This window comes from Anolis sagrei, chromosome 3, assembly GCF_037176765.1.
Source record: "Anolis sagrei isolate rAnoSag1 chromosome 3, rAnoSag1.mat, whole genome shotgun sequence".
In the NCBI taxonomy this organism is placed as follows: Eukaryota; Metazoa; Chordata; class Lepidosauria; order Squamata; family Dactyloidae; genus Anolis; species Anolis sagrei.
Genome location: NC_090023.1, coordinates 250,938,990 through 250,964,268, shown reverse-complemented (window position 1 = coordinate 250,964,268; position 25,279 = coordinate 250,938,990). Strand labels below are relative to the sequence as shown.

General features: G+C 38.1%; 1 protein-coding gene across 8 annotated transcripts in view; it reads right to left on the bottom strand.

Moving 5' to 3' along the window:
* Positions 1 to 847: 847 nt before the first annotated feature.
* The window catches only part of LOC132770524 (multiple epidermal growth factor-like domains protein 6), a 267,021-nt gene continuing 242,589 nt past the window's right edge, over positions 848 to 25,279 (bottom strand). For 4 of the 8 annotated variants that reach the window (XM_067466032.1, XM_067466034.1, XM_060767563.2 and 1 more), the window contains 8 exons: positions 17,900 to 18,028; positions 16,991 to 17,116; positions 14,750 to 14,878; positions 13,599 to 13,727; positions 12,529 to 12,657; positions 11,927 to 12,055; positions 7,880 to 8,014; positions 848 to 6,247 (listed from right to left, as the gene is read on the bottom strand). In XM_067466032.1, the coding sequence (XP_067322133.1) occupies positions 6,156 to 6,247; positions 7,880 to 8,014; positions 11,927 to 12,055; positions 12,529 to 12,657; positions 13,599 to 13,727; positions 14,750 to 14,878; positions 16,991 to 17,116; positions 17,900 to 18,028 (998 nt within the window). In that variant the 3' untranslated portion in view covers positions 848 to 6,155. Of the gene's footprint in view, positions 6,248 to 7,879; positions 8,015 to 11,926; positions 12,056 to 12,528; positions 12,658 to 13,598; positions 13,728 to 14,749; positions 14,879 to 16,990; positions 17,117 to 17,899; positions 18,029 to 25,279 lie in introns of those variants that run through there. The other 4 variants (XM_067466033.1, XM_067466035.1, XR_010909523.1 and 1 more) reach the window with 4 other exon arrangements.

Genomic DNA, 25,279 nt, shown 5'->3' with positions numbered 1-25,279 from the left:
CAGAAATGGGATATGGGGATCATACTGTATATATCCAATGGATAATTGGGATAAAGTTGAATTATCCATTAAGGGTAGATTAAAATGATGTGAAATAACTAAAACTAATACTTAAACAGTTTGCTTACAGACCAAAAGAAACATGGATTACTCATGTGGTTTTTTCCCCTTCTTCCTTCAATACTTAAACATTACACAAAAAGTTCCCATTTCCTTCCTTGGAAATTTTTCTCTTACTTTCATAGCAACTGTGAAACCCAATGCACTAGAAACTTCTATCATACAGTATGTAACTCAGAATGCGCTCTAGTACACTGGGTTTTACAACTTCTTCCCTGAAAAAATAAAATCCATGACAAGGTTGCCTTGAACTGGAAATAACTTGAAGGCATACCGCAGCAACAACACTGATTCTTGTAAGAGGCTTTCACAACTAGTTGGAAAGCAAAGTGACTTTATCCAAGCACATTTATAATTTATTTCACTATTTTCACTAGTGGTGCCAAGCTCTCCTAGAAGAAAATTCATACTGAACTTTTATAAAGCAGAATAGAAACAAGTCTGTTAACATTTATGGTGCATTTATAGAAATATAAACTATATATCATATACCGCCCATGCAAACAAACTATGTATAATAACTATCTGGACAGATTTTTCATGGCTAAATGTCTATGCAATATTTTGAGTGACACAATTTCCTTTGGTGTTTCATCCAGACAAATGAAGAAGAAAAAAACCTTACAAAATTGATTTAACCCAAAGGCCAAATCACTGTAAAAGTATGACATTTTCCGAAAGTATTTTCCCTTCACCCCAACACTCTTCTCTCATATATAACTCAAAATTGAGATTGCAACAGTAGCAGCATTTATCATCTTTATAGTACATAATATTTACAAAATTCATAAGAACTGTGATGCAGTTTAACAATGGAAATTGATCAGGAATAATACACAGACAGTGTTTGTTTCGGTCTGACAGGTGTTTTAAAGACATATTGAGATACACATTATGTCAGGAAGGAAAACTTCAAAAAGGATCTGCTATACCACAAAGTATGTATAATTTCACAGAGCACTTCAATTCCTAACATCTGGACAACTGAGGAAGTGGCAGCAACCCGGATGTGTATAACCTCCAGCATTTCAGAGAGGAAAACTTTGTGACCAAGCAACATTAGGCCAAAATGGCAAAAGTTATTATGGAAGAAGAATGTATAAGTTAGGAGAGGTAGTTTGCTTTTTCTTGAGCCTACTGGGGAGGGAAAGGATCTGCCTTACCTCTCCTCTCTCAGCACTCTAACTAAATGAAAACTGCTTTTACATTTTGAACCTAATCAAAATATTGGAAATCAGAAATATAGATAATTTGACACATCAACTTAGATATAAACAAATCAAAATAACAGCAAATTGGAGTTTATTAACTAAATTTGGACATAAACACTAAGAGGAGGAAAAAGATTTATAATCACTCAAACGAACAACAAGAAGAAGATCAAGACCAGAAGGAGAGATAAAAGAAGATGAAATTTCCCAGGAATGAGAAGATAGGAAGTCAACAACTTATAATTTGTTTCAGGATAAACAACTTATCCCTTTATCCTGAAAAACTACCCTTACTACCATCCCTTATCCAACCCCCCATACCCCTCTTCCCCTCCCTGTTCCTCCTCCAGACTCTCCCATTCCCCAGGAAACTCCTATTTTTTATGTAAACTGAAAATTTTCAATAAAGATATTAAAACAAAAATAATTTTGAACCTAGTTTATGCAAAATGAAGTAAGCTGAGGAAAAAGGGACATGTGGGGGGAGGAGGGAAAAACTGGGACAGCTGAAAAGTGGAATAATACTTTTCACTGCCAAATTCAGACAGGATTTTTTTCATGTCAGAAGTGACTTGAGTGTGAGATAACTGGCCTTCTGCAAGGACTTCTGCAAGGACATTGCTCTAATGTGAAAGAATTGGCTGTCTGCAAGGATGTTGCCCAGGGGATGCCCAGATGATTGATGTTTTGCCATCCTGTGAGAGGCTCCTCTCATGTCCCTGCATGAGAAGCTAGAGCTTGACAGATGGGAGTTTACCCCATTCCCTAGGTTCGAACTGCCAACCTGTTGGTCAACCAGTCCTGCTGGCACAAAGGTTTAACCCATTGTACCACCGGGGGCTTCTATACAGATAGTTGAAAGGCATGAATGTATGGTTGTGAAAGTTGAGTCAGGAACTTCATGCTCTCTTCTGCTCATGTGTTATTTTAAAATTATAATTCATTTCTGTTACTTCTTTCCATATTTTAAGATTCATTTGCTGTCATTACACTAATTACTGTGTTTAAGAAGTGACACTGTTGGCCCGCCACATTTGTGGATTGGTCATTTGTTGATTTCTATGTTCAGCCTTCAATAGTAACTGACTATAGAGTCATGCTGAAAGACCTAAAAATTCCAAGAGAGGTCTAATATCAGGTAAAACATTTTTTTAAAAAGATATATTTTTTGAGAATTATAAAATACCAATAGAGAAGGAACACAATACAAATATCAAGCTTTGTTTTTCACTTTCACAGGGGTCCTGTGCCCCTAACCCCAGCGAACTGTATTCTGCTCATTTCCTTTTCCTTACTTTTGTTACTCTCTTAGGGGGGAAACAGTGAAAATAGAATAGTGGCATAAAATTTGAAAAAAAAACCTCTGTCAAATGCATAAAAATTTCATGTAAAAGTAACCTTATAAAGGAATATGTAGATGCTGCTCATTTTATTAATAAAGTGACTATTTTTGAATGTAATGTTACTATTGAAATGTGAGCTCCTTTTAAACCAAAAAGGGTATAGATCATTATAAGTAACTCTGTTGCTTGGAATTAATTTCTGCTGAGCTTTGCCCCAAACATGAGCATTTTAAGCAAAGGTCTCAGTTCCACTTAAAACTGAATCAAAAGTAATATTTTGCTTTTTTTTATATAACAGTGAGATTGAAGGAGAACTGCCATATTTCTGGATGGGCAGAATGACTTTGATTATTGTTAAAGAAACATATGACTTTGAAATGACTGTGAAATCATTGTCTTGTATTCCCCACCACCTGCAGCAACTGATAATATGAAACAAAGACAAGGGAATTCACAATCCCATAGCATCACATCACACACATTAAATAGTAGTTGTCATTAAGCATGAGAAGGATAGCTAAGGTGCTTTAAAAAAAAAAAGGTTGGCCCCATGATCTATGTGGGCAAAAAGCAAGCAATTCTATATGGAAGGATTGAAGACTGTGTGGCCCTCCATATGTGATCGAATTCTAAGTTCGATAAGCCTTAACCAATATAACCAGTATTTGAGTTGCTGTGTGATATTATGGCTGCCATATTATACATCTTACAGTGACTGGACTGACCTTGAAGGAGCTGGGGGTGGTGACGGTCGACAGGGAGCTCTGGCGTGGGCTGGTCCATGAGGTCACGAAGAGTTGGAGACGACTGAACGAATGAACAACACAGTGGCTGAGCACTGTGACATGTAATAGAGGATGCCCCCCTTATTCATGATAGAATCCATGAAACCAGATGTGGAATTGGGGCAGTGCCACTGACTCTTTTATCCAATTTATCGAGGTATGACCAATTACTTATGGGTTTATCCACAAAGTGATTTTACCATGTCAACTGTGCTGTCAGAATGTGCCCCCATGTGGTCCAAGCAGGGATTTATTGGCAGGAGAATGAAGGTTTGGGTTTGGTGGTTAATTCCAATTGTAATAGAAAATAACAACTTGCACCACATAAATTATAATGCCAGCCTAGTGTAATGTTTTGAGTGTGGAACTACAACTCTGGGAGACCAGGAGTTAACCATGGAAACCTACTGGGTGACCTTGGACAAGCCACTCTCAGCGTCAGAGGAAGGCAATGGCAAGCCACCTCTGAACAAATCTTGCCAGGAAAATCCTGTGATAGTCTGAAATTCGAAAGTCAGAAATGACTTCAAGGTGCATGACAGTAATAGCAAACTACATAAATTAGCTTGGAAAGCGTCACTTTTAAAGAAATATCCATGGTTGTGACCTCAACACTTTAACAAGGAATATGAGAATTGGTTTGGGAGCTGGGCATCTGTATGACATCTCACCAACTTATTATTTCTTGATTACTTGTACTTTCAGTTCTTTCTTTTTCTTTACTATCTTCACTGCAAAGGATATTTGTTTTACATCAAGTGCTGGAGATGGATCTGCGTAATTTTGGGCTGTTCCACTTTCAGTTATAAATGGGCCAACAGTTATTCTTGCATCATTGTTACATGAGGTTCCCTTGGTAGAACCGCATGTTTTGCATCTATTGCAGCCTAGTCTAATGAAATGTGCATAACACTTCAGATATTCTGTCTTAGTGCAGGTTTTGGGACTTTTCAATCATGTCAATTTTTCTTCCTTTCTAATCTGTTTTTAAATGGTTTTGTTTAATATTTCCCCCTAGGAAGAACAGCTGGATTTGAAACATTGTTCATAGCTTTGTGATGTTTGCATTGATTCTATTACTTTTAGTCCCATCCCTCCCTCCCCCCATCCTGCCAATCATCTTTACTTTTTGTTTCTGCTGTGATTTTGGACCATTCTATGGGTATGACTTCTATCTGAAAATTCTAATTGGTGAAAAAATGAAGATAATACACACCATGAAACTAATTATCATCCAGGTCCAGTCAAGTTTCATCAAAGAACTTAAAGTGGGAGACTAAGGGATGACTCTTTTATACTTTGTCAGTGAAGCACTAAGTATTATATAGTCAATGTCTATTGACATTAAGAGAGGGATTATTGGCTCTAAAGCTGAAAAATTAATCATAGCTTTGGGTAAGACCCAAACCCGTGGAATATTCGGTCAAAAGATATTAATTAATGACAATTCTGTCACTGCAGGATGTTGATGGCATTGAAAGATTTAAAAACTTATTTACTCAAGCAAGATGATCCTTTCTAATCTCCAGTTAGTAAATTTATTCATCGTATTTATTGCAATATTTAAGTTTCATATACATCTCCATTCATATCAAAAACTATTTTTACAATGTGTCAAATCCTATAACATGTTTACTCAGAACGTAGAGAACTATACAGACCTCCAGACATCCCAGCAACTCCAGATATCCCTGGATATGCCTCTTAGGGCTGATGGGAGTTGCAGTCCTCTCACATCAGGAGGTCTGAATGTTTCCAATCCCTGTCTTAAATTTAATCTGTAAGTCAAACTAGAGTAGAACCACGAAGTCAGTATGCATTTGGCAAATTGACATATTGATTCAGTGGATACTTTATCATTGGTATAAACAACTGGATTTAGGCCAGTGGCGGAAATCATGTGCTTCTCCAGATATTACTGAACTGCAAGCTCCTGTATTCCTCACTGCTGGATGGCTTGGGCTGCTGGGACTTGCAGTCCAACAACATCTGGAGTACCTTAGCCTTGATTTAAGGCATACTTTCCAGTAAATGTATATACAATTTCAACTGTAAACATTTAAACATTTCAATTTACTGATATACACATTTATGTTTGTTTTGTGAAGGTGGGGGTCTGTTTTTACATGCCAATCTTCTGCTTGTCTTGCGATGTGCTGACTTCCTGCTTGTCTGTTTCTGTATGTGGATTTCCCTTCCTGTATTGTGTCACAAATATTTTGTTTATTTATTTTATCCATTAGCTCCTCATGTTGAAACAATGGTTATTTGTTCTCAAAATACGCTGCTTCCCCCAACATAGGTTGAATACTTTGGCTTCATAAAGCCAAAAACTATTCTTATTTGTCTTGTGCAGTTTCTGTAGCAAATAAAAGTTTGTGATCCTTCATTTCAAATACTGATTCCTCCAATATGATGGCAAAGAAGGAAAACCCTCTGTGTTTTGCAGTGGTCAGAAACACAGGAGTGACACTTGGAAATGATACTGAGAGTGGATTAATCAGAAGGAAGCAGGAGGTTAAGAATAAATAAACAGAACAGAGTTAAACAGTTTTAAAAGGGGCCGATTTACTTAACAGGACACTGTGAACTTGCATGAAGAAGTGTGAATTTTTCAGTACCGCTCAGGCTGAAATGAATAGCAGCTCTCATTTCCAGAGTTAAATACCGCCTGTGCATATAAAACAGCTCATTTATTAGTCCAAGTGTTCCTGTTGTGGCAGTCTTGAAAAAGCATTCCCTTTCTCCTGAGTTTGTTCTTCATAAGAAGGAAGTTTTGGAGGGCCACCTGGAGAATTATAGATAAATACACTTAGGAGGCTGTTAGAAATATTATGTGAGACTTGACACAAATTAGACAGATAATATTTTGGAAATCTAATAGACCATAAATTCTCAAGTATAGTGCTAAATGTAAGAAGAGCCTCAAACCACTAAATCAGAGGTTTTTCAGCTTTGCATTCTTTTTCTACCAGTGAACAGTCAGAGATCACCTGGGAAGCCCGCAAACAACTGAAAGTAATAGACTTCCCCCATGGTTGTCACCAGTATCTGGCATTTGGACATATACTGTCTTTGAATAGGCAGTCTTCCATTTGGCTTCCATTGTAAATAGCTCCCAAGAGACCTATCATCAAGGAACTTTCTAATACTCTTAAAAACTCTGTGAGTGGTGATTACCCCTATCTTATGGCAGTTAATTTGGTATGCTTACTACAAACTTTTTCAAGTACGGTTCTGCAACAGAATTTTGCATTGCATCTTTGATATGCTTATACTATCTGAAGGCTCAGTGAATGGGAAAGCAAGTTTGCTTCAATGAAGAAGTCCTTCCTCTAACCTTGGCATGAATGCATTTGCTAGTCTCAACCAAAATACACCTAGTGAAATTCACATAACTGTTGTCTTACAAGTTCACATTTATTGAATATGCCAACTCTAGTTGGGACTAACAATTGGATTTGGGTCTTCAATAAGCATATATATTTTTTAAAGTTTTTGAATATTTAAAAACGCAGTCAGCGGCCTTTAGTATTCAGTTCAGTGCTGAATTTTGCATTTGTGGAGAGGATTTGTGGTGGCATCTCAATGAGACTGATCTTTCTGCAGCTTAAAATGTACATCTCCAAGGTGCTAGTGCCACCATCTCTCCTACAACCATTGTTAGTTAGTTCATGCTGATTCCTGCACCTGATTTTCTTTTTGGAATGGTCTCTGTGTTTTGTAACTATTTAATAAGGGGTTGTTTTATCCTACTAACCAAAGCGTTTTCCCCTAAATTATTTTTATACCTATGATTTCCCTGACCTTGTTGCTTTCTTCTACATGATGTTTTGACACTATAAAGATACTCTTAATTTTTTTTATTTTTCATTCACAAAAACCTAGTAATTTAAATAATTTTCTTCTGACTGAAGGAAGAGTTTTGAGAGCTTCCATTTAAAGGGGTGGAGTTAGAAAGTTTTCCAAGTCAGACTCATTTTTTGCTGTGTTATAGAGCAGGTGGGATGGGTAGAAGGGCAAGAGAATGAAGAGGATTCTACATCATGCAGCTATTTTGGCTATTGACAGAGAAGCCTTCCCACTCCCGCCCCGCTTCATATTGGGGAATCACACATAACAACATGAGTAGTAATAGAAGAGACTGTTTAGCTGCCATGACTTTTCTCTTAGCATGTTTGTGTAGTGCCTGAGGTTGGGAGTAAGCAGCCGTGTTCTGACAGCTGTCATATGACAATAGAGCATCTTCCTCAAACTGGTTTGGAGTGTGTGTGAAACTGGAGGTATGACTGGCCCTTCTAGAGAAGAGTCTGTTCCTGGGATATCTGACTCCATACTTTTTGTGGTCAGCCTCTTTCAAGCAAGCAAAAGGCACATTGACATATTTTGTTTAGCAAACTGGTTTAAAGTTGGCGCTTACATTTACCTTCTTTACAAGTTGGTCCCATCCAGTTGTTGAAACAAGTACACCTTCCATTGTACACATTGCATTGGGATTTGTTGGCGCATTGGCATTGCTGGGAGCAGTTGGTGCCATATTGGTTTGACTTGCATGCTGCAGGGGATACACAAAAACACAGAGTTATAAAGTCCAGCAAGTATCACAAGTTTTTAATTTTGCCGTTTTACTGTTGTTTTCTTTCCCAAATGAATTTTTTAAACAATGCAAAAGAGAACAAGGAAACAAAGACACATTTGACTGTTCTCATAGAATTAGTCAGCATTTTAAAAGCATGTGATCTGGTTGGCTTTGAGTCAATCAGTTAACTAAATTTAAAGGTATTTCTGTTTTGCAGAACTTCAAAGACAGAGAGAGAATCCTTAGTAGAGAGTCTACTTTATTCATAAATATGAAATAAATTAGATTTTTGTTTTTTAAAGCTATTATTTATGGCTTGCGTAAAAAAAAGCCTCTTTCAACTTGTTCCATTACAATTTAGAACTATGGAATGTTCTGTGGTAATATAATATCTAAAATAACTTCAAAAATAGACATGTTTTTAGGGCAAGGAAGCATTCCACAACCTGTCGTCCTTCCAGATGCATTGGAGGAGCTGTGTTCTGAAGGAGGGGCAGATGGTGTGGACAGAAGTGATTTTGGTATGAAGCAACATAACTTCTTATACAGACATACCACAACCAATAAAGCTTCTGATAAAGAAGCTCCTTTTTTGCAAAGTATTTTGATGCTCCTCTTTCCTTTTCCTCCAATGTCTAGGCATAACGTTTCCTTTTAAAAAAAAAAATCAGCATCAGCATTGGGAGAATGGTGAAGAAGGACTGCAGAAAAATGGTTTTGTGGTGTGGTATTGCAGCACTGTGTTTGTACTAAATACTGCAAAAATCCTTGAGATGGGAAATAACAGCCAATTCCTCCGCTGCTTTAGATGTCTACCTGCAAGTGACAATAAAGAGCAGCTAGCTCCAGAATCTTTTACTAAACATTGGTGAATAGCAAAACAAGGGGAAAACAGATAAGCATGCCTCACCAGCTACTTTGTAGCAGCAAGTTAAAAAAGTTTGGCCATCAAAATGGAAGCTAGTAAAATCATTGCTGTATGGTGGTCCATGAGGTCACGAAGAGTCAGAAGCGACTGAACAAATAAACAACAATGCTCTTTAGAAAAATCTTCCAAATACTCTCTAGAAGATGTGATTGGATATTGCTTCCTTAAGATGGTCTTGTGATTTTATGTGTACATGTTAGAAAAATTTAAAACAACAAATTGACTTCTTTTTCTGGTGTAGACAGCTGTCTTTATTATCTCTATGTTATTTGTGGCTCTGAAACCAAATTTGCTGCTGTCCAGGTAAAAGGTCAACTTTGTTAACTGAGATATACTCCAAATTGCCAACTCATAGAATCATAGAATCAAAGAGTTGGAAGAGACCTCATGGGCCATCCAGTCCAACCCCCTGCCAAGAAGCAGGTATATTGCATTCAAATCACCCCTGACAGATGGCCATCCAGCCTCTGTTTAAAAGCTTCCAAAGAAGGAGCCTCCACCACACTCCGGGGCAGAGAGTTCCACTGCTGAATGGCTCTCACAGTCAGGAAGTTCTTCCTCATGTTCAGATGGAATCTCCTCACTTGTAGTTTGAAGCCATTGTTCCGCGTCCTAGTCTCCAGGGAAGCAGAAAACAAGCTTGCTCCCTCTTCCCTGTGGCTTCCTCTCACATATTTATACATGGCTATCATATCTCCTCTCAGCCTTCTCATGTATCATAAGGTAGATTTGCATTAAAACCACAAGTCACAGTAATCCGTGAATCTTCAAGGTGACACAATCCTTCTTTAATTCACAGGAGCCTATTAGGACTGAAACTAAATTCATTACAAACTTGTAAATAATTTTGAACAATATTGCCTCTAGCATGGGAAACCATGAAAACAACAACATGAAATACTATAGCATTAGCAGTATGATATAACAGCATCATGGGGGGGGGGGGGTAGCCTGAAGGTGATCAAGTGATATTTTAAAGCATCTGAAAGGATTAAAAAGATATTGCCTAATACCATATGGACCTAAGAACGGATTTTCAGTAGTTGTAAGATCTAAGGGCCCTGCCCCAGAATCTCCAGTTTTTGCAGATTATCTCTAGGTGGCAGAAAAGGATGCAAATTCTCCAGTTTTGGGCTCTGAACAAAAGTTTAGGTGTTCATCCACAATTTGCAAGGGACTGCAACTTGAAAAGACTCCCAGAGATGTATTGATATATTTATTTAACTAGCTTCTTCCTTCCCAGTTGTTATGGTTCTGAATCTACCTTCTTGCTAGAAACAAATAATCTAGGCTAAATGTTCCTTACTTCATCTCCCTAAGTAAGGGATGATCTCATTTCTTCTTGTTTTGAGAACACCCCTTAAAACTAAGATTTCTATCTTAATTTCCCAACAGGAAAACTTGTTCTGTGGAGTGACAAATAGGATCATTGAATCCAGGTTTCAGGTTTTGGCCTGGCTGTGGGACAACCCTAAACAGATAACCCTAGTTCAGTGAATCTTCCTGGGGTCACCAAAATCCAGAAGAGCTTCTCTCTTTGGTTGTTGAGAACACAACCAAAAAGGGCCCCAGGCTGATATGGAAAAATCCATGCATTTCTTAAATAAAGACTGTCACACTGCTTTAGTCACACAAGAATTGGACCTCGTAACTTCTTGATACCAATTACATTTAGCATGCTTGGTGTTTGTTAAAGACACCTTTCTTTTTCCACGCCTCCCTTTCTAAACACCACACACACCTTCTTTCATCTGGATTGCGATAAACACAAAAGATCTTTTCTTTTCCCCAGCACCTGAGCTATTATATTAGGAGGAATGATTCACTGGCCACTTAGAATTGCCACCCCCATGTGTGGGAGAATTTTTTTATTCCAATTCAGACATTGTAGCTCTTTCAATTAAGGGAATGTTATGAGACAGAGTCTCGCAAACACCTCTGGGCCTGATTCTAATTTAAGTAATAACCACATTTTCATGTTCATAACAATGTGAATTTTAGACATCTGCTTGAAAGTCTGCAATGTTAATTTAGCAGAGGAGGGAAAAAGCAACCCAATAAAAAACCTGCTATATATTCTCTAGGTTTTTTTTAATTAACGTTATGGTTGTTTAATGGATGCTTTACCAGAGTTCAAATTAAAATCAGGCCTTTTATCTTTATAGCTGCTGAACAGTCACAGCTGTTCATGGTTATATCACAGATGAACTGGGCCTAATTGAAAATAAAAATGCAAATAAAACCAGTCCCATAACAGCTTTTTAAGCTTTGGGGGTTGCACTGATTGTTTAGAAGAAAATAAAAGTGACTGCATTTTTTGTGTGTGCAAGGAACTGAAAACTTCACTCTCATTTTTTGTGCTAAGCTTCCCCCTTGTGACTTCCAGTTGTCCAAACAAATACAAAAGGAAGATATATCACTGAGAAAGCTCTCTGAATTTATGTAGCCTTACTCACTTGTAATGTGAGGTCCCCCATTCAGACCACAAGAACAGAAAGATGGAGTTAGCCGGATTCTTGACCGCAAGTCTGTGCAAGCTAGGATGAGAGTCATTTCCTTTCTTTTAGCTCTTGGGCGGCACCAACGTCTACATTTTCAAAATTCAAGGGGTTTTCATTCACACCAGCTACATGTAAAAGTTTTTCATACTGTTTTCCTTCCACTCTGGGTTGCAGATTTTGGGGCCTCCAAGCAACAGACTGTCTCTATACCTGTGTACTTGGGTTCACATTTCTTACTTGTTCATTTCAAGTGGGGATCTTATGGGTTTATGCCCAGTGTAATCTATAAATTATATTTAAGGCCTTGCAGTAATGGAAAAATATATGTGGGGAAAATGACTTGCAGCTTTAAAAGGCAAGGTTCGTTCTACCACTCCATTATGGTTGCATCCAAGTTTTAGACCAGTTGAGTGTAAAAACAGGAAGAAGACAACTGTCAGTGTTGTCCCTTGATCTTACCAACATCACATCTATCTCCAGTTGTACCAGGAGGACAAAAACATTTTCCAGTAACTGGATCACACTGAGATGAACCTTCACACTCACACTGATGTTGGCACTTTTCTCCAAACATCCCAGAGGGGCAACCTGGAAAACAGGGTATTAATATATAAAATATATGTTTCTGTTATAAGAAAGACAATGCAATCGTAATAAAAATGCTTTAATTGTCCTATTTAATCCTATGTAGACTTATCCACAGCTGCATGGTATCCGGTAATCATAGGGATGAGCAGGTTTGTTTCCTGCTGTCCTGGAGACTAGGGTACGGAGCAGTGGCTTCAAGCTACAGGAGATTCCACCTGAACATTAGGAAGAACTTTTCCTAACTGTGAGAGCTGTTCAGCAGTGGAACTCTCTGCCCCAGAATGTGGTGAAGGCTCCATCTTTGGAGACTTCTAAACAGAGGCTTAATGGTCATCTGTCAGGGATGTTTTGAATGTGATTTTCCTGCTTCTTGGCAGGGGTTGGACTAGATGGCTCACGAGTTGTCTTCCAACTCTAGGATTCTGTGATTCTATGATCCTACTGTAAATATAACATTGGTATGCTGTCCTTACCTTTTTCACATTGTAGACCATAAAAACCTGGAGGACAAATGCAATGCCCAGTTGCTGTGTTGCATACAGCTGCATTTTTACAGTTGCAGATGTTATGGCAGTTGAGACCATAAAATCCTGAAGGACAGGCTGAGAAAAGAAAGAGTTATGTAGATGTTGCTTCTTTCTTTTTGGAAGACCCATACTTTTTTTTACAAAATGTAACCTTACAATAGGCATGCATTTGAAATGCTAAAAGACTCAGTCCATTGTGTCTTAGAATACAAGGCCCACTATAACATGTCTTTCCTCACTGAGTCCTGGAGAGAAATGGTTGCTCCTAAATAGAACTGTTAGGCAGAATCAGTGCACTTGAGCCCATGAAGCCTCAAACCCAGACATCAGAATGAGATAAGGAACTATATGACTAGGAAGACAGGTTGGTGGTGAGAATCTAAACTTTGCAAATCACAGATGCACCCACATATCACTCAGTGTTTTCTGCACTTGATCTGTAGCTTTTCAATGTGTGTTGCATATTTAAATTATTTTTGTGTTCCACTGACTGAATAATGTTATGTGTGAACTTATTATGGTGACATTCTGGACAGAGAAATTGTACACTCAAAGGTGGTCTTATGTTACCAGAGGAGTAGAGATTGCAAAAACATAGGGAACACACACAGGGCTTCCCTTTTTCCCTACCACTTTGGGAGGCACTATATACCCTAAGAACAAACTGGCAGTACACTAGAAAAAACATTTTTGTAAAGTCTACATCTTCTTAACCATAGTGAATAGATCACATACTCTGTGGTGATGTGATGCAATAATCCCTCTTAGCATTTTCTTAACATTGCTAGACAATGACATGACATGAGCAACAGGAACATAACAGAGTGACATTATAACATGGGTAAGAGTTCCTGAACATTGCTAGGGAGTACACATATGCCATGCTTAAAGTAGTGTTTCAGTACAATCTATGCATCACTTTCTTTTCAATGAGCATTTAGGGTCATCGGCATGTACAGATTTTGCAATGGAGAGCTTTTATCAGCTGTCCATAGGTTCCTTGGTTGATTACTTACTATGCTCACAGGAATGGCCATAATAACCTTCTGCACATTGACAGCAGCCAGTAAACCTGTTGCAAATTCCATTATTCTGACAAGCACAATCTAGGCGACAATCAAAACCATATTTTCCAAGAGCACATTCTGGAGAGGGGAAAAAAATTAGGAAAACCTTATTCATCTATATAAAACAACCAGACAAGGTATTCTTGCTCCAAATGTGTGTAAGATAACTGAAATGTGAAAATATGTATTATGTCTTTACATTCTGCTAACTACTAGGTAGTTTGTATTCATTGAAATTAAACATGTGCTAAGAACACAGCTAAGAACAACATGGAAAAAGCGAATCAGCCTTCTGGAGAATTTCAAACAGTTAGTAATGAACAGCATCTATTCTATCATATACTTTTATTCTGTATCTTTTCTTCAGAAGTACACTTTCAGAAGTTCTAGGAATATAGGAAGTTTCACTGTAGTGATTTAAACCACTGCCCTGCGTAGGTCAGTATTACATACTATGATTGAAAGCAGATTTCCAGAGTTTATCACCTCTCGGCACACCAGGATTCCTAAGCTGAAGTGCAATGGATACATTCCTTAAAAACAGATTAAAGCATTTTTTTAAAAAAAGCAGTCTTTTAAAACCAGTCTTTTAAAACGAATGCTATCCCAGGTTTTAAGCATATAAAGTTAAACAAAACACAACACTGGTATTAGCTGCTTCCTAGGGTGACTCTACACCAATGCTTCTTAACCTGTGGGTCCCCAGTTGTTTTGACCTTCAACTCCCAAAAATCCAAACAGCTGGTAAACTGGCTGGGATTTCTGGGAGTTGAAGGCCAAAACATCTGGGGACCCACAGGTTGAGAACCACTGCTCTACACTGTAGAATTAATGCAATATGATACCACTATCTACCATTGCTCAATTATATGGAATCCTCGGATGTCTAGTTTGGAGAGGCACCAGACTTCTTCAATACAAAAGAACACATCTTCCTTTTGTTTGAGGCTGTCTTGATGACCTCTCATTTATGTGACAATCTCTTCACTTCAGAGTCTTTTGGTCATCTGTATAATCTTGCCACACACTGATGTAAGATTGTACATGTTTGTGGGAATGCTACTCTACAGGCTATGAAGGAACATGGATAGAAAAAGTACCTTTCTCACAATAGCTTCCTGTCCAGCCAAGTCCACAAGTACAAGTCCCATTGGCAGGTTCACAGATACCACCATTCTTGCACATACATTTTAGCTGACAGGCAGGGCCATATCTTCCCTGGGGACACACTATAGTAAATTAGTAAATTAACAAAGAGGTTTTGAAGAAGAAGAAAATGACAACAACAACAACAACAACAACAACAACAACAGCAGCAGCAGCAGCAGCAGCAACAACAACAGTATAATGGTATAAATCAGTGGTTTTCAACCTGTGGGTCCCCAGATGTTTTGGCCTACAACTCCCAGAAATCCCAGACAGTTTACCAGCTGTTAGGATTTCTGGGAGTTGGAAGCCAAAACATCTGGGGACCCACAGGTTGAGAACCACTGGTATAAATGGATGAAACCAGAAGAATGTACATATATGATATACTTGTAACACATTGTATACTGATATTTTATCTATAGCATTTGCTGTATTTTATTGTTTTTACCAGGGAATACTGTGAATTTATGATGTTGTGTTGATTGTTTATTTTCTACTAATATGTTTTATTTTGCATGTCACACCTTGAGTGTTTTGTGAGCCACCCCAAGTCCCTCTGGGAGATGGTGGAAGGATATAAATAAAAGATTGTTGTTGTTGTTGTTCTTATTAAAGTATCACTTAAAAACTGAACAGACCCATCTTTAAAGAATGAAATCCAGATCTTCTTAATATATGTACAAATACATTAAGCTGTTTTATTCTAATCAATCTGTTCCAGATGTAGGAATCTGGTCAAAATGGTCCTTCTGGTTAAAGGGGGATCACACAGCCCTGTGGAAATAGTAGGACTCTTGTTTCTCATGTGTCTCACCATAAGCTATGCTGGCTAAGGCTACTGAGATTAACTGTTCAATAATATTTAGATGGTTGCATCCCTGATCAGTAGTGTGTTCACTAACCTTCCTCCAACTTATGACCAACTTATTTGGAGGCCTTGAAGTTGGGAATCTTTATCCACTGACTGACAGGAGATTTCCAGATCTTGTGAAATACATTTTTCCCAGTGCTGCTTAAAGCCCCTTGAAGATTTCTGAGACAAAGGTCTGAATAGCATGAGTCACAAATAGAATATATTGAGGAGGGAAAATTGTGATTTGAGGACTGCATGCAACCTAGGAGCTTTTGGTGGGCATGGGAACCTTCCAAGCCTTTCGGACTCCCATTTGGGGCAAAAACCAGCAATCAAATTGCAAAAAGCCATACAAGGAGTAGTGAAAACAAGTAATCCCAACCCTTCCAAGAATCAGATACAAATTTCTAAAAACAAAAACTGTTTTCTTTCTTTCTTTCTTTCTTTTTTGTTTGTGCAACAGCTAATCTTTAGGAAATGATAGGAAGGTATAGAGGGCTAATATACCTCCCATATCCTGCAATGAATGGGATAGATGTTACCCATGCCTGGAATAACTACCAATGATATTTAAACAAAATTTTTTTCACAAAATGATGATGAAAAGTCATGTGGGTATGATTTTATAAAGCCTTTGTTACATTAATAGAATCCTTGATTAATTGAAATAATTCCTGCAAAGGGCTCGTGACATGTATATAGTTCGCCACTTTCCCATTTTGTTATCACAAGAATCCTATCAAGTATGTTAATTTGAGAGATAGCAGATACCACACAGAAAATTGAAACCTGGATTTTCTAGTCCAAATCCAACATGTTAGCCACTATGTTACACTGGTCCGGGAAACCACAAATCTGAATTGTAAATCAGATTCAGTTGGCTCACTTGATCTAGTTTAAGGGTGATGAGGGTTTTATGTGTCTGCTGAAATATGCTATCCGAGATAATTTTAAAATTATTTATGAAACCACCATAGTGATTTTGGGCAAGGACCTGAGGTGAGTGAGGTGGTGACAACAAGTAAGGAGAGAAAGAGATGATTGATAAGACCAGGGGAGAAGTTTGTTCATTCATTAATTCATTCATTTATTCATTCAATATTCCATCTTTCCATGCAGGATATTCATTGGCAGTATTAATGCTTCTGCAATCACTGCTTTGCAGGGTTAGAAATTATAGCCAATCCCTTTAAAGTGACTATGAATAAAAGCCATAAACCGCTCTGAGTCGCCTAAGGGCTGAGAAGAGTGGTATACAAATAAAGTAAATAAATAAAAAAATATTTTTTAAAAACTAACTTTTTTCTAAATGATATGAGTGAATAGCTGGACATCTTACCCTGAAGGCAATTTGGTCCCATCTGGCCAGATGGACAGGAGCATTTGCCTGTCACTGGATCACAATGTCCTGTACCACAGAAGCAGAATGAGCTACAGTCCTTTCCATACTGATGTTCTGGACAATCTAAAAGAAAACATGATACGGTTTAACAGACATTTTTGTAAGTTGAATCCAAAAGCTCCCTTAACATTTGAGGATCCGTGCTTCTGCTTGCATTTTTTTAAATGTTGCCAAGAAAAAGATGCCAAGCCATTTGTCTGATGATGACTTCTTCCAAATTACCTGAGTAAGATGAAAGGGGATTTGAACCAGTATATTCATCATCTGTGTTATGATACGACACTGTTTCTTCCGCATGACCTTCACCAACAAGACTGTAGACTAAATATGTTCTTGTTTCAAATGAAGAGCTACTCTATTTGGGTTGAAAAACTTGATTATTACTGGGAGAAGAATGGCCTCAAGAGAGGATACTGATATCTGGTGTACTGTAAGAAGAAATAAATCCTGGATGTGACCTCTGTCTTGTACACAGAAATCTATATGTAGAATTTTCCTTGGAAAGTAAAACCAAGTGTCAGTTTTAATAGTCATTATCTTTCTGGGGGTAACAGCGCTCCATGAAGACATGCTGGCCACATGACCTTGGAGGTGTCTATGGACAATGCTGGCTCTTTAGCTTAGAAATGGAGATGAGCACCAACCCCCAGAGTCAGACAAGACTCAACTTAATGTCAGAGGAAAACCTTTATCTTTACCTATCTTTCTGGGAGCTAACATCCTTATGTTCCGCTTATGGTCCCGCATAGAAGGCATCTTGCTGTCCTTTGCAAGGAACAAGATGCTGGACTATAGAAGTTTTCATTTAGCATGGGCCAGTAGGTTATTATGTTTGCACACACTTACTTTTACCACAGTCTGCTCCAATGAATCCTGGGGGGCAATCACAGGCTCCTGTCACCGCATTGCAATGCCCTCCGTTCAGACACTGGCATGTTTTCTGACAGTATGGCCCATAGGTTCCTTTTGGACAGCCTGTTCAAATCAGAAAATGCAGCTTCTGCTCATGAAATAATTTGGTATATAAGTAAACATAAGCTTGGTGCATATAGATGAGAGAGTTTACACAGATCTAAAGAGTGCTTGTAAGAAAGCTACCATTACCCACCACCTAAAAATGAGACTCTCCTACTGACCTGCTAGTTTTGTCAGCCAACCTAACTTTTTTCCTCCCAGCCAAACTACCTTCCTAAGCTCAGCTGAAAAGGAAATCAATTTGAGGCAGGAATAGTAGAGAGTTAAAATATGGACCAGCAGAATTCAACTTTACACGTGTTTAGAGCTGACCCGTTCTAACATACAGAACTACCCAAATCATTTCAAGCATGTCTATTATTTCCTAAGAAAGCAGAATTTTAGGTCACCACAGTTTACCATTTCTGTGCTGGGAGAAGCTAAACAAATTTGGTGAGTCCTCATGCCTCATACCTTCTTATTACAAAAAGTACCAGCATTTTATCTTAGTTCATCCCATAATGACAAAAATTCTTCTGAATCATCTCCTTGGCCCATTCATATACATTGTAAATATTGTAAAATACTTTTAAAAAATCGATTTAAATGTTTTCCGCACACTCTGGGTATATGAGGGGAATTTCACCATATTTTAAGTTTTAAACCTATAAAGGTTTTACTAAAATCAGGAAATCAACTAGAAGTCAACTAAGCCACTCCCAGAAAAAAAACCTCATGTTTAAATCAATCCCACCTCCTACCATAGTGCTTCTTAAGCTATCTGATTGTGGAGAAGGGAATGGCTTTTATTCCTCCAATTTATGTGTGACTAGTAATGCATCTAAATTTTCTTGGAAATTCCTGGAGACATGCCAAGGATTGATGGCTATGCACGGACCAACATCACTCCAGGGACAACCACTTTGAATAGGATTGCTCATGGAATTATTTTAGAATTTTTGTTTGTTTGTTTGTTTGTTTTGGAGGGGCTACGGGATCTTTGGCAGTCTTAAAGTGAGCTATCCACCAAATGAAGTCTTCTTCAAAGCACAACGAAGGAGTACTGTCTCTTTCTTTCACCAGCCTCTACTTTTCTTATGATTTCCATTTTGGTACCCAAGGCCTTTTAAACATGCTAGGTGTAGCTGGTAAGGAAAGCATATCTGTTTCTACTTTTGTTCTGCTGTTCCTGTCTACTTAGGAAGGAATTCTGGCAGTATCTGCTATTTACTTTGCCTATTGCAAGCAACCACAGAGAGCTGCACTATGATAATCTAGAACAGAATCCCTTGTTGAGAGATGGGGTGGGTTTAAAATAAAGTATCATCATCATCATCATCATCATCATCATCATCATCATCATCAATCCCATTCTTTTCTGGGTTAGGATCTATTGTATTGTGTGTGGCTACAATGTGATACTGAAAATCTATGTTTGTATAGCCCACTGCCACCACCTTCTCTTTATGCTGCTAAAGAAAGCAACCTTCAAACTACAAAAGGGATAAGGAGGAAATGGAGACTGAGCAGGAATAAAAAAATGTAAAAAAGGAAAAAGGACATTCTTTGGCAGATACTTTACTAACTGGAATGTCTGTAGATCAATCTGCTAGAAACGCACTCTGGCTAGTAACATTACTATTTGATTATTGAAGCAAAATTTGTTTACATCCTGCCACTCATTGCCTCTATCAAAGTTGTAGGTAATGGGAGCACTTGGTATAGACTTTGCCTGTTTGGTTTTTGCAGAGCAATTAAAAAGCTGGTAAGGAAAAATCCCGTGACATGCTACTGCTGTGAAAGGATTTAGGAACTGTTGGTCATGGCAAGTCTAATCCAGGCCAGAAGGAAGAAATCAGGAAATGACTTAGGCTGCTGGCTGCCATCCCTGCAGTTCCCAGAAAAAACATAACACAGATACACAGGAAACTGTTAAATTAGAAAATGTCTTTTTTAGATAACTGGCAGTTGGAAGCTGAAAATCTTTTTTTAATGGATGCTCAGCTCATGAAAGTGGCAGCTCTCTGTATAAACTGGCCTCGCTGTCCCTTCATTTGGAGAATGTAGTAACAGACAAGGATTCTGTGTTTAAATGAGAATAAAGTGTCACTGCAGGCTTGTATCATCAGTATGCATTGCTCCCAAATGAACTTAAATAAATAATAACTTAGGACGGCAAGTCTACTGGTAAAAAGGAGGATTACATGAATTACCACAACTGTTTCCAATCATGGAACAAAAGCGAGTCAGCTTGAACTGGGAAACAATTTCGTTAGCTTTGCCATAAAAGGGGTGGGAGAAAAACCCAGACTCAGGTGCTCAATGCTGACTAAATTCTGAGCTATTTACACAAAAGCCAAATAACTAGTGACCATAAAGGAAGTGGGATGGGTGAAAGAGACATTCATCAAAAGACAAGCCAAATGAGGTCATTATATTGAGGGTGTGTTCTATCCGCTTGGTAGATATTAAAAAAGGATGCAGGAGTGATTCACTTTTTTGCCAGGAAAACCAGGATTTCAAATATATATACACAAGAATGAGCAGAACTGAAGGCCTGTTTTGTGTGCCTGTTCATGTGCTTAAAGAAATCTCATCAAACAGGGGGAAACTGATGGATTTGGTTTCCCTCTGTTTGGATTGCTTTGGTGCCGATTGTGCATGTATGAGCCAAAAGTCTTTTAAAAATATGTTGTAGTTGCTCATGAATTCTTGTTGTTAATTATCTTCAAGATGAATTGATGAATAGCAAATCTATGAATGGGAGACCTCCAAATCACCCTATCACCGTCAACAACCCTGCTCAGGACTTGCATACTCAGAGCCATGGCCTCTTTGACTCAAGTCTCTCCAAGTGCAAAGCTGTCTTCCTCTTTTCCTATTGCCTTCTACCATACCAAGAATCATTGTCTTTTCTAGTAAGTCATGTCTTCTCATTCATGTCCAAGTCATGTCCAAAATACGTCAGCCACAGTTTAGTCATCTTGCCTTCTAGTTCAGACTTGATTTGCTCTAAAACCCATTTATTTATCTTTTTATCTGTCTGCGGTTTCCATAGAACTCCTCTCCAGCAACATTTTTCAAATGAGTTGATATTCTTTGTATCAGCATTATTCACTCTTCGATTTTAACAACCATAACTGGAAAATGGAAATAGAATGGCATGGATCATCCTAACTTTTAATATGTAATGAAAAACCCTTATATCTCAGGATCTTATCTAGTTCCTTCATCGCTGCCCTTCCAAATCTTAATTTTCTTCTGATTTGTTGTTTGCAGTCTCCATTCTGATAAATGATTGAGACAAGGTATGGAAAATCTTGAATTATTTCAATGTTTTCCTCAGCTACTTTAAAATTATTTGAATATATTTTAGTCATTATTTTTGTTTCCTTAATTTTAAACTCTAAATCTATCTTTGTATTTTCTTCTTTGATGTTCTTCAGTAGTCATTCCAATTTTTTGTTATTCTTCTGCTAGTGTTATGGTGTTATCCAAATACTTTAAACTGCTGGTGTTAATTACTCCAATTATAATGCCTCCTTCTTCCAAGTCTAATCCAGCTTTACATATGATCTATTCAGTATAAAAGTTAAACAGATAGGGTGATAAAATGCAACCTTGTCTGACTTTCTTGCCAACTGGAAACCATTCTCTTTCTCCGTATTCTACCCTAATTGCAGCTTCTCGTGGTCTCTAGAAGATTCAAAATGTTATTGTTTGTTTCTTCAATGTTTACCAGTTCTGAATGATTTATTTCACATGTGCATATTGGTTAATTTTGAATTAAAAAGTCCCTCCCCCCTTTTTCCCCCTTTCATTTTTTAGTCTTCATCAGAGATATGATGTGGAAACCACCTTTTAAGATATAAAGTACTGATGCCATTTTGAGATTTAAAGGACCTGGACAATAATTTGAGTTGTATCAGAAGACAAATTGGTAATTAATGCAGCCTAAGTAGGCTGGGTATGGTATGATCCCATATTCAGCAGGATCCTTGCAGCTTTTTCTCAGACTGCAGCAATTTCCAGAAAAGATAAAGTGTTAGGAAAATCACTTTAGATATAATTGTGCCACCAGGTCCATGTCTAACTGTCTGGAAAATCACCTTGTTGTGGTTCCCAATAACAATTCCGTTCTGGATTCTAGATGATCTCAGATTTAAAATGCACTTTAAAGGTAAGCAGACCTGACCACCTGAAGGATCCACAGGGCATACCACTAACAGGACTGAGTTCAGCTTTGCCTTTAATGTGAAGGTTAACAAAAATTATATTTGCAACTGAAGGAGATGATACGCCTTTCACCACTGCTTCTATCCTGACTCCCCTCAGAACAGGTCAGGTGGGAAGATTTTCCAAAACAATTGTCTGATCTTTGATCCAAGGAATCCCCCAGATTAAGAATTTGGAGGGGTAGATTCTCTGGAGAACCAGACTGGTGTTAAAAAAAATCAGTAAATCCAGCTGTCCAGAGATTTGTCCTGGGATTAATTATCTATGAGTGCATCCTCCCTTTTCAAGTGTTGAATTAAATATAGCTTATCTTTTGCTGCAGACAAGCCATTGTTTTTTTTTCAGGACCACTCCATTTTTTATTTTTTATTTTTTTGTAGAAGATGATTCAATTTGATTTTCAGGGATCCCTCTTCACCTCCAATTTATCTCTTTCCAAAAGTTTTCCCAGCATGTTGGGGGGATTTTTTTAGGAGTTTGGAGGCACTGCCACAGAAAGGAAGGGGGCAAAGAAATCTATTTCAGCTAGCCCAATTGATAAAGTTGACAATGGCCTGTTGTGGACCTGAATTATCCACAAAGGAGATATGTATCAAGGAATACTGTGAATCCATGTAATGTTTTAGTCTGAGCTTCGAGCTATCCAAGATGCTGAACTCTAGCCTGTAAAACAGGTTTAGAACCTTGGATAGCTCCTTTGCAATACAGCCTAAAATGCAATGGGGAAGCCCTGCATCATTGACACCAAAGCCTAATGTATTCCTTGGTCTTCTCCAGTTCCATTAATATCTAGTCTGTACCTTCATTCCCTTTCATGTGGACATAAAATAAGCAGCATGATCTTTGAACTGATGCAAAATATTCCCATTTGGAAATAACATAACATGGGATTGCTGTTTACACAAGCGATCTCTTGCAACTCTCCTTATTCTGTCTTTAACACTTAGTTCAACTTTTCCATGTCCCAGTACTGTTAAAATGTTTCCCTTCCCAACCATGCTCCATATCAGTGATTGGAGATGAAGAGTGAACAAAAAGTCTTCATTTTTTAGCTATTACATGAACAGTACCATGTTTATGTAAAGTGTAGTTCTTAACTATGACCTGTTGCTGGTGAAAACACCCAGTTTCTACGTGTCTTTCATCTGGATATGCCTGAGTGGTATTATAAAGTTTACTATTCATTGCAGCAAATTTAGATGTTGGCTTTCTCTTTTCTGTTTCTTTTTTAAACTACAGTGTATTAGGCATGCCCTTGCACTGATTTATGAGCAAATAAAGCAATTCTTACTGCTAGGCTATCTGCTTCCTTTGGTCCTTGCCAAGACACTATTTCAATTCTTCACTCCAAAATTCAAGAACATGAAAGCCCAGTTGCTCTTGGCAGCTAAATGCCTCTGCTTACCAGCCAGCTACACCTTTTATGGATAATTTCTTGTGCTGCTTTTTTCTCACATACTACTATAAGCACAGCGATTGTTGCCAGGAAAGGTTTCCAGCCATATCCAACCACATGCTGGCTGGACTCAGTCCAGTTCAAGTTCTTTGGAAGAGGCTTTGTATATTGAACTTGGGATGTTTGAGAGCATTTCTTTTTAAAAAGTAGCATATGGAAAGCTCCTGCTCTGGACATGGTACCTGAGCCCAATTTTGACCTTTACTGTATCAGCCTTAGGCTGATTTTCCCCCCTTTTCAAGTGGTTTGAACAGAGGATAGCCTTTTGAAAATTCCACCAACCATCTGTGAGCTATAAGCTTTTCTTTAATGGAGTCAGATTGTTCATCTACTCAGCCCAACCAACCTTAACTTTGCACCACCCAGATGTTTTGTCAAAGTGCAACCCACATTTTCCCCAGGTAGTATGCTGTTTGAGAATGATAGAAGCTGTAGTTCAACACTGGATGATGCCAGGTTACAGAATTTTGTTCTAACCTAACCTACTAGAGAACATGAGAACAGTTTAGCTGTGGCTATGCAGTTGTCAGTAAAGTTGTTTTCTTTCTGTCCACTGCATTTCTCCTCATAGAGGAAATATTACTGGGACCTCCTGGTAAAATACTTTGTTGGAGGGAAGGAAGGCATTTTGATACGCCACTATGTCACCAACGTTCTGTGGTTTGTTGGATTAAAATTTCCTATAAAGCAAGAAGCAATGCTGGTGATATGTCCCATTCCAGATAAGCTTTCCCTCAGACTTGATTAAATGTGCCAAACTGCCACTGAGTTGTACTGTACTAGAACTAAGTACAGGTAAATCCTCTGACCTCTTGTGTGACAAAGCACTGAATTCTCTCCTTATGTGATTCCCAAACATCTCACAAGTTCCAAATGTTGTACTAGTTCAAAAAATGTGAAACAGCTTGCCTAGCTGCTTGAATAAAGCCCTAGTTGGATTCATGTCTCAGGGCACTACATAATCAAGTGATATATGTAAAAATCGCATGTGTTTTATAACCCCAAAGTTCCTGGATCAATCTTTACTAATTGTATGTAGATGTTCAAAATATTTCAGCCTAAAAGGCCGGTTGAAATGCTATCTGTCAGTGTAGATAATACCGCCCAACAAGGATCAGCGATGGACTCAGAATATAGCAGAAGCTTCCTTGCAAGAATTTGTCTTATTTTTTACATGGGGATGAAACCCCAAATATTTCTGTGGGATCAGTGCTAAAAGAGTGCAGCACGCCAAAGTAACCACCTATTTTTCTTTCTAGTTTGTGGGCAGAAAACAGCAGAGTATGCAAAATCCACATTAGAAAGGAAGGGGTAGTTTTTATCTCTTATTCTTATAGGATGAAGTGGACAGCACGAGCCAAAATGCAAATACACTTCATGATTTTTCTTCTTTTTTAAGTCACATAAGTCACTATTTCTTATCCGTCACTACATATGCTCTGCTCTACAAATATGTTTTTAGAGTCTTAAAAAGTCATAGGACATTTACCTCTACAAACATTAAAAACAAGTTATGGTTAAGGAAGCTTTGCCCAACTTGGCAGTATGTCCTTCAAGTTACTTTCCGTGACTTGACACAG